Source organism: Centruroides sculpturatus, unplaced genomic scaffold (assembly GCF_000671375.1).
Source record: "Centruroides sculpturatus isolate CEXI.00-Female unplaced genomic scaffold, Cexi_2.0 scaffold244, whole genome shotgun sequence".
Taxonomy (NCBI): domain Eukaryota; kingdom Metazoa; phylum Arthropoda; class Arachnida; order Scorpiones; family Buthidae; genus Centruroides; species Centruroides sculpturatus.
The window spans coordinates 416,532-429,740 of NW_019384450.1; the positions used below are offsets into that span (position 1 = coordinate 416,532).

General features: G+C 45.9%; 2 protein-coding genes across 4 annotated transcripts in view; one reads left to right on the forward strand and one right to left on the reverse strand.

The window, feature by feature from the left end:
- The first annotated feature begins 92 nt into the window (after positions 1-92).
- On the forward strand, positions 93-6,800 carry LOC111620541 (cysteine sulfinic acid decarboxylase-like). Its single transcript, XM_023362473.1, has 14 exons — positions 93-1,751; positions 2,763-2,893; positions 2,951-3,044; positions 3,113-3,203; positions 3,266-3,372; positions 3,447-3,562; positions 3,627-3,761; positions 5,537-5,653; positions 5,722-5,786; positions 5,857-5,935; positions 6,000-6,199; positions 6,273-6,327; positions 6,395-6,484; positions 6,549-6,800. The coding sequence occupies exons 1-14, from the start codon at positions 1,730-1,732 to the stop codon at positions 6,735-6,737; spliced, it is 1,491 nt and encodes a 496-aa protein (XP_023218241.1). The 5' UTR covers positions 93-1,729; the 3' UTR covers positions 6,738-6,800.
- Positions 6,801-6,838: 38 nt separating this feature from the next.
- LOC111620540 (neogenin-like) overlaps positions 6,839-13,209 on the reverse strand; it is a 79,525-nt gene continuing 73,154 nt past the window's right edge. For 2 of the 3 annotated variants that reach the window (XM_023362472.1, XM_023362469.1), the window contains exons 19-24: positions 10,016-10,048; positions 8,299-8,437; positions 8,001-8,221; positions 7,533-7,928; positions 7,320-7,465; positions 6,839-7,242 (exon numbers count right to left, since the gene is read on the reverse strand). In XM_023362472.1, the coding sequence (XP_023218240.1) occupies positions 7,144-7,242; positions 7,320-7,465; positions 7,533-7,928; positions 8,001-8,221; positions 8,299-8,437; positions 10,016-10,048 (1,034 nt within the window). In that variant the 3' untranslated portion in view covers positions 6,839-7,143. The remainder of the gene's footprint in view (positions 7,243-7,319; positions 7,466-7,532; positions 7,929-8,000; positions 8,222-8,298; positions 8,438-10,015; positions 10,049-13,209) is intronic. The other variant, XM_023362471.1, reaches the window with a different exon arrangement.

Genomic DNA, 13,209 nt, shown 5'->3' on the forward strand with positions numbered 1-13,209 from the left:
TGCGCCGCCGCCCGCTACCTGGGCGGAAGTGACGCGGCTCGACCACGGATTTTTCCCGGCCGCGCGCACCTGCTCGACGTCGTTCTGCCTTCCGAGGGTGGCAGAACGACGTCGAGTCGACGACAGGGCGACGGACGTTGTGGAAATTCCCCGTTCGGTTGCCGCGGAAGACGGATGGTTTCCGGTGGCGCCCGACCTATTCCGCCCCCTCTTATATACCGTAGAACCTTGGTTCTCAATCCGTGGTCGGCGGAACACGGGTGCTCCTTCAAGCCGCTTCGAGCGTTCCGCGAAAAAAATCCAATATACAATTAAAAATTGTTGCAAAAATCGATACGATGTAAAATAATTTTTGTATGGGAATGTAATCGACAAATGCCGACGACGTCGTAAACTAGACCGAGTGTTCCCCGACTTCAAAAAGATTGAGAACCAGGGCCGTAGAAGTAAACGTACTTTTACTCCCTCTCCCAACTTTACCAATAATACAATGTATAAAATTTAACGAAATAAATCCAACTTCCACCCCTCCCTTAGGCTTAAGCCTTTATAAAAGAAAAATTGGCCAACGGTCCATCTCCGTTTTTGGCTACATCCCGAAAGAGTCTCCTTTTTCTGCACGAAAACCAGAAAAAACACGTAATTGCGCGTTTAAAACTCGACCGGGTCCCGCGGTTGCGGGGTGTCGACGTATTTTACGTTACGAAAATGTCCGTTATAATTTTATGGATAGGCGTTACGAGTTTATAAAATTGCGGAACCCGTCGTTTATCGACGTATTGCTTTTGCTTCCCTACTTGTCTTCTCTAATTGATTTTTAATGCCGCCGCGCAACCTCGGCCGTTTCCCACCGACCTACGACGTAACGGCTTGGGTGCGCCAACACCATCTAACGTTACGCGTTTATAATTATGACGTAAAACACGTCGCAAAAAGTTGTGTATTTACGCACCGAATTACATAATAGAATTTCGAACCGAAATTCGTCGTTTCGTCACGAGGCGGATTCTTCGCCGGGTTATCGCTTGTTTTCGTGTTAAGTTGGAAATTTTTTTCCCGTCGTCCGGCCGACTTTTCAAACGTTTTCCGAGAGGTACGTCGGTCGGTCCCGAGTTTATAAACTAAAGGAGACGGGAAAAATCGCCCGCCATTCCGACCAAACTCTCTCTCGTTTCTTATTTACGATCTGTCTACGCGTCAAGTTGATTCGGGTTAATGCCAGACAATGCGTAAACTTTATTTTATTTTCTCTCACCAGATGGCGGGACGAGTTTTCCGTTAACGGCGTTAATTTTCGTCGCGGGCATTAACCGTAAAGAATCGCGTATTTAACGACTGCTACAGCCAACTTCCCAGTACGATATTCCGATAACGTGGCCGAGCATCCGTAATTCCGTTTTACCGACCGGAAGTCATTTCCGCAGACTGACTATAGCCACGGCCGCGATTTCGCTACCGTGGCGAAATTAATTTCTTTCCGCGCGCACCGGGCCGCACTTCTACGGGTTTCGATAGGAACCGGAAGAAGTCGGAACGTAGAAAGTAGCGCCGAGCCGCCGTTAAAAGAAGAAGAGGAGCGGAGGAAGTTCCCGGTGCCGGACTGATCGACCGACGGGTTGTTTTTCAGAATTATTTGTTCGGACGGACGATTCGGCAAACTCCGACGATATCGCCAGAAAGTGGAATCTAGAAAACTCGTTACCTCCGGAGACTCGACGTTTCCCGCCCCATGGACGGTCAAAATAACAAAAGTGAGTACAGTACCTTGTGTTTTCCTGCCCTCCCGTTGCACCTTTGGTCGGACCGGAACCACCAACGGTTCCTTCCTCCAAATTCTCCGCTCGCGTTACTTAACGCGGAATAGTAAATAGCTACGGCGATTTTTGTAAACAATGGCGAATCGACCGTAAAAACCTCGTGGTTACGAAACCGTCAAAACCCGGGTAGCCGCCGCGGGTAGGGCGCAAACCCGCCTTCGGCTATTTTATCCGCCAAACTCTTAATTCCCTCGGAGCCGAAATTATCCCAGGTTCCGGAATTGCCCGTTAAAAACGGACGCGTGGTGCGCTAAAGACCCCGGAAAACAAACGCGCGCGAATCATCGATTTTTACGCGATAATTCTAAAGGTTCCTTTGCCTTTTCTTCGAAGGGAAGTAATCTTGCGCCTTATTTTCGCACAACGCATCGTCTCGAGCCGATAAAAGAATGCGTAAAGAAACTAGCGGTATACGGTAGCCGTCACCGTAATTTATGACGACACTCCGGTTGGCACGATTTTCGGGCGATTTCGTCGCCGCTCGTGCACGGTAAAATCGCTTCGAGTACCGGGGTAACGCGTATTTTAGCCTGGCCACCGAGAAACACGCGGCACCCGTACGCCACGTCGTATTTTTACCCGTCTTTACGTGGGGTGGAAATTTCGAAAAGGTACGTAAAAATAGCAAATATCAGACATTTTATTTTTAAACTTTATTTTAAAATCGAAAGGTTTGCCGCCGTTGTACAAATTTCCGTAATTCGTCGCAAATCGCCTTCCGTTTCTCGCCGAGTGCGTGGCACATAGGGCAACCGCTACGCGGAGAGCCAGCGTTACGGACTCCGGAACTCGTATAACCTGTCGAATTTTAGTTTTGTGCGGATTGTCGAAGGTTTTAACCTCCGATAATCCGGCACAAATCTGGACAAAACTATTTTCGCGTACCGATAAAATGGCGTCTTGCCGGTTATAACGGGCAAAAGTGACGCGTTTTGTACGTTTCAGCCAAGGCCGACGACGTCGGATTTTTGGAAGACGTCACTAAGATGATGCTGCGCTCCGACATCATCGGAAACGCGGCCACCATCAAGGAGAAACACCGGGTCATCGACTTCAGACAGCCCGAGGAACTAAAGGTAATTGGATCCTTTCTTTCGGCAAAAATTCCCCCCTAATTACCTTTCCTCCGGCAGAAATTCATGGACTTCGACGTTCAGGAGGAACCGGCCGACAGGAAGAGCCTGTTGAAATTCTGCGAAGACTTCGTGCGCTACAGCCTGAAAACCAGTAAGTGGAGGCGCGCGCGCGTGGAACGTGCGGACAGATCCCGGCTGACCCGGGTCTTCTTCTCGCAGGCCATCCCCTCTTCCTCAGCCGACTGTACCACGGAGTGGACGGCTACGGACTGGCCGGCGCCTGGCTCTCCGAAGCTCTCAACACCACCCAGTAGGTACCTCGGCCGCAGTCCCGGTTTGCGGGGCAACGGTAGTAACTCTTTTACCCGACAGGACCACCTACGAAGTGGCTTCGGTCTTCACTCTGCTGGAACGCGCCCTGCTCGACCACCTGCGAAGACTCATCGGATGGGAGACCGGAGACGGAATCTTCTGTCCAGGTATTTTCCTCCCCCCGCCTCGGTTTCTTCCTCCGGATCGAGATAATTTAGCCGGGCGCGGGCGTTTTTTTCAGGAGGATCCCTGGCCAACATGTACGGGATGGCCCTGGCCCGGTACAAATTGTTTCCTTCGGTGAAGGAGAAGGGCGTTCGCTACCTCCCTCCTCTGGTCACTTTCGTCTCGGACGAGGTAAGAGTCGCCGTCTCTTTCTTTCCCCCTGCTTTTTTCCCCACGATTTTTTCCCTTTCGACAGGGTCACTACTCCATAGTCAAGGGTCAGAACTTCCTGGGGATGGGCACAGAAACCGTGGTCAGAGTCAAGACCGATTCCCTGGGCAGAATGATCCCGGGAGAACTGGAAGCGGCCATTTTGGAGGCCAAACGAAAGGTGAGATTTCTTTACAATTGGTTCTCGGGTCACTTCGGTACGAGTCGTGGACGAACTTCCTTCCTGGCTGGTTGTGGAAAATTCTCCGTTCGGGTCAATTCCGAGACTCGAGGAGGACCCCGAGCCCGAAGTCGCTCAACGCCGTTGCAGAAAAATAAGCGGAATTTTCGCTTTTATTTGGGTTAAGTCGCAGCTTAAATAGAATTAAAAATCTTCGGAACCGGCCGTTTAGTGATAAAGAATTCCCCGTACGCGTCGTTAGGCTAATCGGCAATTTAACGATACGAACTATTTGGTTTTGCAATTAAGCAATTGCAGTTGTTATCGCGAATTATGAGGTAATACGTCTCGTGCCAATAACCGCCAGATGACGTGGTCCCGCGCCGTTACCCCAGTCCAAATTTTAGAAAAGACGGTTGCCGTAATAGAATTTTACGAGGAAGCCGAGATTATTTTTAATCTTTTCCATGGGAAACGTTGCTTTTTATTTACTTTCGAACATTTCTCCTAATTCCGTTTTAAATACTTTTTACGAATTTATTGGACTGCAGACCCAATAAACATGTAACATTGTCCTTGGGTTACAAGGACGATGACTGTACTTTGAAGCCCGGCGACGAACTTCAAACAGTTCATAAAGAACGAGTAAATTTCGTTCTGACCAATAGCAAACCCTGTCCAAAGATTCGACGTATTGCAATTACTTTGTTCTTTTTTCCAGTTTAGTANAATTAAAAATCTTCGGAACCGGCCGTTTAGTGATAAAGAATTCCCCGTACGCGTCGTTAGGCTAATCGGCAATTTAACGATACGAACTATTTGGTTTTGCAATTAAGCAATTGCAGTTGTTATCGCGAATTATGAGGTAATACGTCTCGTGCCAATAACCGCCAGATGACGTGGTCCCGCGCCGTTACCCCAGTCCAAATTTTAGAAAAGACGGTTGCCGTAATAGAATTTTACGAGGAAGCCGAGACTATTTTTAATCTTTTCCATGGGAAACGTTGCTTTTTATTTACTTTCGGACATTTCTCCTAATTCCGTTTTAAATATTTGTTACGAATTCCCCCTACCGGCTTTATTTTACTGAAGACCCGAGGACAATGTTACATAGACGAAAGTCGAGACCAGATAGATAAAGCTTCTGGCTAGACCGAAACTCTCGTGATTCCGATTAAAATTTTTCTCCACAAAGGCGTTACATAAGACTTCCTTCGTTTCCCATAGAAAGACCAGACGCGAACCCACCACCGCCGCCGGTGGGAAAAATGGCGCTACTAAAGGCGTTAAAATCCCCGTAAACGGGAAAAACGTGGGTAGTGCCGTGCCCGTAAGCCAAATAACGAAACCAAACCGCCTACCAAATTTAAATTTATATTTGGGTCGTTGAACATTTTCTACCACCGAATTTTAAGAGACGCGTGGCTGTATTTTATTCGTTTGCCGGCACCCGGCTTCCGTTATTTCGATTATTTTATAGGGGTTCATTTGTCCTCCCCATCCTTACGGTATTTTAATGATTCCACCGAGAATAAATAATGTAAAATTCGGCCACGAGTGGCCTAACTTTCCCGGCCGACGCAAAAAATCAAATAATAACTTTTATATTATTAATTAAGCCTCTGTCTTTTTATTATAATTTCCGGGCCGGAACGAGCTTTCTAAAGTGTCATAAATTAAACGACAATTGTTTCCGTTTCCCGGGGGCGTCGGTGCTATTCCGTTACTTTACTCGGACCTGTCCGAAACTGCAATAAACGTGGCAACTCTTTCAGGGAAACAAACCCTACTTCGTCTGCGCCACGGCCGGAACCACCGTGCTGGGAGCCTACGACCCCCTGTCTCCGCTGGCCGACGTCTGTCAGAGACACGGACTGTGGCTACACGTGGACGTACGTAAACTCCACCCCCAACCCTTTCCTCTCGCCCTTTCTTTCTAAGCCTCTCGTTTATCTCCAAGGCTGCCTGGGGAGGAGCGGCCGCCTTCTCCGAAAAACACCGCCACCTGCTGGACGGCATCGACAGGTAAGACATTCTCGCCTCCTTGCGCCCCTCGTCCCGGTCGAAAATTCTATATTTCTTCTTCGGGAGACAGGGTGGACTCGGTGACCTGGGACCTGCACAAGATGCCCGGAGTGCCCCTGCAGTGTAGCGTCTATCTCTCCAAACACAAGGTAGGTAACCGGGGCGGAAGGGACCGCCGCCCGCCCCGGAGGCTAACCCCGGTCGCCACCGCAGGGGATGCTGTACGGATGCAACGGCTTCTCGGCCGAGTACCTGTTCCAGCCGGACAAATACTACGACGTGACGTACGACGTGGGCGACGAGAGCATCCAGTGCGGCAGGAAGGTGGACTCGCTCAAGCTGTGGCTGGTGTGGAAGGGAAGAGGAAGTCGCGGCATGGAGAAACTGGTGGATAACGCCTTCGCCATGGCCGAGTACGACCTTTTCCCGCTCGACCCGTCCTTCTCCTTCTTTAATAATAAAGACGCTCCATCCGTCTCCTTTCAGATACCTGGCCGACAGACTGAGGGAGACCGAGGGATTTCGACTGGTTCTTCCGCGGGTAAGTGACTCAGACCTCTCGCCCGCGTTTCCGTTTCCCAACCCACGCCCTTTCCGTTCCGTTTCAGTTCGAGTGCACCAACGTCTGTTTCTGGTTCGTTCCCCCCTGTCTGCGAGGACGAGAAGACTCGCCCGAATTCTGGAGCAAAATGGCCAAGGTGGGCATCCGTCTTTATCTCTGGCACGTAACCTGCCGGCGGTAACTTTCTTCTCTTCCGGCAGGTGGCGCCGGCCATCAAGAAGAAGATGGTGCTGGAGGGATCCTTGATCATCGACTATCATCCGCTGGGGTCCAAGTCGTACGTCAACTTTTTCCGAGTTCCCCTGCACTGCACCCCTCCTCCTAGCCGCTCCGACATGGACTTCATCGTCCGAGAGATATCCCGTTTGGGAAACGAAGTGGTGGTGTGAGCGGAACCCGCCTTTTGTCCGTTTTGTCTTTCCGTTGTGGTTTAAATAAAGTGTTGTCCCGTCCGAGGGTGTGCTGGATTTTTGGCAGGGAGGCAGACGACTTATTTAAAAAGATCTTTACTATAAAATCGTTCGAACGGTACACGAGACGAGGCGGAGAGAGACCGAGTGTAAATTCGTATAAAAAAGTACGGCCGAGTCCGCATAAATTACGTATTTCCTTCGGGGAAGGCGGAGAACGGCTCCCGCAATAAATATTCGGGTGGTATGTACACAGGGCGGAGTCTTCGGACGAGCCCGACCCCCTCCGGGGCGGGGAGGGACGGGAGGAGAGACGAGCCTCCGCCCGCGCGTTTCTACAAAAAGAAAAAGGGAGCGCTATGTACAGGGGATGGCACGGGAGATCTCAGCACTGGAACTCGGAGGCGGTGATGGCGTTCAGGTCCTTCATCAGTCCTTCCAGATTGGCCATCTCCTGGTTCAGCTCCTCCGTGCTGTAAGACAACTGAAAAGACAAGCGCCGCATTCTAGTTCTTTCCTCGGCATTAGCCAGCAATCGACGCGAAATGAATGGATACTTACGGGCGGGGCGTCGTCCTTGGAAGAGTCCTGCTGCTCCGCTTCGCGCGTCCGGGCCGCCGCCGGACGCGACGGCTGGGCGGGAGCGGGCGGAGCGCCGGGCACCGCCGACGCTTTCTTGTGCGGACTGCAACTCTGCGGCGGTTTGACTGCCGGAAAGAAGAACAAAATGGAGGACGGAAGGAACGAAGAGTCGGGAAGGAAACGACTACTCACCGGCGTGCTTGGGCTGGGGCGTGGCCGGCGCGCTCTGCGGTGGGGGAGCGGGCACGCTAAAGCTCTTCAGCGGGTGACCCGCCGCTCGCTTGCCCGCCGCCTCGGCCGCGCCGGCCACGATAAGTGCACTTGTGTAGGCGGCCCGCTGCCCCGGGCCGGGCCCGGCGCCGGCTGGAGGGGGCTGCCGGGGCGAGGAGGTGGTCACCTGCTCGTAGGAGGGAAGGCCGGCGGCTTCCGACGAGGTGCCCGGCCGGGCGGCGTCCAACGTCACGTGGGCCCGGGGGATGTTGTACTGCGTCCGGGGATAGGGCGGCCGGGTCAGACTGCCGGAGGATCCCTCGTGGGGCCGGTCGGGTCCCGCTTCGGGAACCGGAACCGGAACGGCGGGGGCCACGGCTGCGGAGGAGCGGAAGATTAGAGGTGGTTGGGAAGAGAGCAACGTCGGTGCCGAAGAAAGCGACGTCTTACCCACGTAGGCGGCCTTCTTTCTCTCCAGCGTGTCCAGCAGCGACTCGTCTCCCAGCTCCTGCGAGTTGCGAGGAATGGGGGTGACGGTCATGGTCGTCTCCCCGTTGTTGCCTTTGTCCATGGACTTGAGCTCCATCTGGTCGTGGTGAATCCACAGGTCGGGAGGTTTTATCTCCTTGCCCGCGCTTTTACCTTTGGCTGTTCCTTTTCCCGAGCCGTACCTGCGACGAAAATGGCCAGCCGGGTCAAGATCGGCGTCAAGTGCCGAAACTCGAGTTCCGGCGCGCCTGGGACTTACCCTTTGTTTCTGACGGGTCCGAGGTAACCCCGACGACGACGACAGACGACGGCGCTGACCACCACGATGACCAGCAGGGTGAATCCGGACACGCAGGCGATGATGATGTACAGCATGTTGTTGGTCAGACCGCGGCCATCTACCCCGACGGAAAGACATTTAACTCTCGGCTTTCTCTTAAATATTAAATCAAAAATTTATAAATACATAAAGTCGGCCCCGCGGATCGACCTTCTCGGCCACCGTTGGCCCCCTGGCAATGTTCGAATAAACGAACTTTTTCATTATTATTAAGGAAAAATTATTTCTAAATAAACGGATGCATTCCGCTTTATTTCTACCGAATAACCCGGTAAAGTTAATAAGAAACTTATATTCTATAAATCTGCGTTCTTCCATCTTTTCGCACCCGCGAACCGGCCGAAGTCCATAAAGACGCGAGTGCCACTGTCGTAACTGGCCGTAACGAGACACCAGGTACTGTGTATTACAATGGCGTTACTCGCTCCCGAGTCTGCACTTTTAATAATAAAAATCCGGCCACATCCGTTCCCATTTTATAATAATAATTAAAAGTATATGTTAGAAACCTAAATTTTAAGGTTAGGGACGGGTTTTATAAAAAAAATTGTAAATGCTAGTAACCGGTAAAATCATTCTACTAGAGATACACGCGACCGCTTTATCTCCCCACCCCCTCGACCTCTAACCTCCAAAATTTAATAGCATCGATCCCCTAATACGCAAACCTTCCTGCAAAATTTCAGAAAATTTCGACAAAAAGCGCGAGCGTTATTAAGCTTCAAACGGGGCGAACAAAACCGTGTCCCCCACACACTTAACATCCTACCGTATAGAAATTACCCCCGAATTTTTTTTCGTTTCGCCATGTCCTAAGTCCAAAAATGTAAAAATCTGACGGGGGCATTTTTTGACCGATGGCCTACTTTCCCGCTTATATATAACTGCCGGGAAAGTAAAAATTAAACCCGTTTAAATGAGATTTTAAACTCGTAATTAATATATTATTATTATAAAATTTTCCGCCGGTCCGCGGACCCGAGATCGAAGAACACCGCTATAAATAACACACTACTTTTTTTTTCCTTCAGATATATTACGTACCTTTCTTACTCGTTAAACAAAATGCCATTGTGACTTCCAATTTTATTAAACGTTCAAATGGCGGCTCCTCGATAAATTCCTCGTGGGAATATTAGTGTATATAACGTAACTCCTACGATAATACAAAGTGCACGCTTTGCGTTATTTCTTTAATCCTCACGAATTTTAAATGCGATAAAACCGGCCGGACTTTTCGCCATTTTCTTTAGAATTCTTACGTATCGTACGGATAATGTCGACACCCAAAAAACACGTGGACGGGGCCGGAACAAAACCTAAAATTCGCCCCGTTTATTTTGTCTTTGGCCGGATACGCCGAACGTCGAGCGCCGCCATCTTGTAAGCGGCGTTCGATGTTTACGTTTGAGAGATGAAAACTTCGGCCGCAACCTTTGATTTTCGTGGTTAAACGTCTAGCACGCGCTCCAATTGTTTGTAAAAATGGAAGCCACAAACGGCAGGTTAATTCTATCCGTTTTAATTTACTACGGGAGGGGGAGAGAGCCAAGACATTCCAGAATCGTGCAATTAAAGTAAAGAATGAAAAGAAATATTAATTTAATAAAACATTCATTCATAGAAAATTTCTTACCCTGATAAGAGGCTCCGGGTGCATTAGCTAAACCTATAAATGGTTGCAACAAAATAAAACAATTTTATCAACAGGCAAATCATGCAAAAATAAAATTGGTAAAAAAGAAAAAAACATATTTAAAAACTAATTAGGTGAATCTGACGTTGCAATCGATCCGTTCGTCGGTTATTATAATCGTTGCGGAAATGTCCACGTCCTAGGCCCGACCTTTAAACTTTTTTCATTTTTTCCATATTAACGGAGACACGAAAAATTTAAATTTAATTAATGGATTATTAAGATACGCATTAATTATAAGTACGGTTATTAAAACACAATAATTCTTGTATAAAATAATTGTAAAATTAATTCATTTATCTAACGACAGATGGCGCCTGGCGTCTTGCCAAATTGCTTAGTAATTATTTAGCTCCAATAGCCCGATAAAGGAATCCGGCTGTTCGTTTCGTATTTTTTTTTTTTCTTTTCCTTCTTTGAGGTTTGATGGAAAACCGAATATAAAAGTGTGGCTTTGCAATTTTAAAGAATTAAACGCTATTGGCTTATTCTTGGTAACGTGTGGCACAGGGAGCAGTTGTGTATATAGGCTTTATGGACGGAGGAAATGCATTTCGGTCCTCATACTTTACAAAAGGAAGTTAGATGAGGATTACGTAGTCGATTATTGGTTACAAATTGACATTAAAAAAAATATTTGGTAATTGACTGGGTAGAATCTGTTTACAACTGTTGCTGTATAAGATAAAATAAAGGAGGATAAGTAAAACAGTTATAAAGTATATTACTAATACATAGGTGAAACTGGAAGAACCCTAAAAATCAAACTAAAAGAACATTTGCGTGCTATTAAATTTAATTACGCTAATTCTACCGTAACCGTACATTGCAATAGTGAAGGTTGCACGATTTAACAAAAATACTATAAAAAGGAAATTATTTGAACATTTGGAAATTACTAAAATAAAAACTTAGTTATTAGTGACGTCTGGAAACCACTTCTCCTCCATGGGTAGTATCGGTAAGTGATTCCGTCTCGCCCCACCTCCCTAGATGGCCCCGTCTGGTGCCTTCCCGTACAGATGCGACTGCATTCCGCAAGTGCGGCCGCGAACTCGAGGATGATCCGAACTCTGCCCGCGGGTAACATTAAATACTTAGTTTACTCTCTTGGTATTTTAAATGCCGCCCACCTTGTATTTTCTACCCGTCTACCGGTAATAACAATCTATACCATTTTATAATATGACAGTCTTAAACTTTAATTAAAACAGTCATAAAGTAAATATTTTCTTTTATATTTTATCTTATATGGCAACCCTTGTAAACAGATTCTACCCAGTCAATCACTCAATATTTTCTTAAATGTCAATTTGTAACCAATACTCAACTAGGTAAGTTAAAAAAAAATTATATGTATTAGATGAGGATTATACCATACATAAAATCTTCCTTTTGTAAAGTATACGAACTGAAGAGGGATCGTTAAGACCCGAAATGCATTTCCTCTGTCGATAAAGCCTATATCCGCAAACTGCTTCTTGTGTGATATGTTACCAAAAAAAAAAAAACAATAGCTTTTAATTCTTTAAAATCCACAATATTTTTTATACAATTAAAAAAAATGGCATATTATTGTAAAAAGTGATGCTTGTTCATAATTTCCTTTTTGGTGTAGAAACATTAAAAGTTTAGAGAATGGAGTTAGATAGACAAAGACCAGACGTCCAGATATGGAAACTCTAGGGGCGGGAAGCCCGATTAACTATATAAGAACTTCCGACGCAAACCGGAAGTTGTGTTGTTGCAATTCCAAAATTTTTCCCAAAAGGTGTTAGATGACCTATTGTTAAAGGAAAAGTATGATGTATGGGATCATGCTGATACTAATTTGAGGTGGAGAGCATCTGTTTTAAATTAAATAAATGAAAAATTACAGCCCAGCATTGTGACTGTGTCACAATAAATATTTGCTCATTCAATTTGATTTTGTGTCATTTTATGTATGTACTTTTACTTATATATTTTACATCCGCATGCAGAAAAATGAATAATTTTCATTTTATACTAAACTAGCTGCAAGGACCTGCTTCGCTGGGTTTTTATTTTTATGTAATATAGTTTTTTTATATATATAAAAGGCTGTTTTTCTAAGTAATATAGAATCTAGCTGCAAGGACCCGCTTCGCTGGGCAAAAAGTAACGATAGTGAAGATTAAGATAATTACATTATAGCTAATCTTACCCGTTTTCACAGAATGCAAGAATTAGGTCCCCCGTTTCCAGACTAATTAGAGAATTTTTACGTTTAGTCAAACGAACTATTTTCAACGTTTCTGGAACGTTTACAATCGTTCTATAATCGAACCAATATTCGAATTTTATGTTCGAATTTAATTCGAACAAATTCGAACAAAACATTCGAAATAGAAAGCCACTTTCAACCACTTTCAGCCTCATATCTCCCGCACCCTTATAGCTATCGAGACGCAACCACCCCTATCCACGAATGGAGACTTGGGGCTACCACCACATACAAACACCATTCACGTGCGATGTGTAGTTTTGGCAGAAAAGTGAAATATAGGGACATACATGTCCATTTATATATATATATATATATAGATAAACAAGCACCTAACATCACAAATAATAATTAAAGAAAACAAAACCTAGTATAAATATATTGATTTTATACTCCATACAACAAAATGTAAGATAAGATGATAAAATGGAACAGCAACAAAGAAAAGTAAATAGAAGAAATTGGTGAATAGAGTTTAGTACAGTAGTACATTCCATACTACTTGGTGCTACTGACCTTAAGTCTGTGTTGTTAATTACTAATAATGTAAAAGCTAGATAAATCCTGAAATAAAAGTTATTTATATGGTAATCTTTTAATTTAAAGATGCAAAATTTGATCAAGACCCTCCTAAAACTTTAAGTAATAAACCGACAATAAATCTATTCTCTTTTCTCAGTTTAGATTCTCGATAACTATTTATAATAATAATAATTTTCTATAAGTAAATAAAGATTAAAGTTAGGAATTATTTGTGGTGTAATTTTAATTGGATAATTTAACAGCAGGACCACTTAAAATGCCTTAGAACATTGTCAATATGTCTTTTACGGGGTTGAATAATGCAAATTTTTATAAATTAAGTAACTAAATGAAATTGAAATACAGT

Coding starts and splice junctions, on each gene's coding strand:
- LOC111620541 (XM_023362473.1), top strand. CDS start 1,730: ATGGACGGTCAAAATAACAAAA. Junction 3,762..5,536: donor TTTTGGAGGCCAAACGAAAG/GTGAGATTTCTT, acceptor CAACTCTTTCAG/GGAAACAAACCCTACTTCGT. Junction 6,328..6,394: donor TTCGACTGGTTCTTCCGCGG/GTAAGTGACTCA, acceptor GTTCCGTTTCAG/TTCGAGTGCACCAACGTCTG.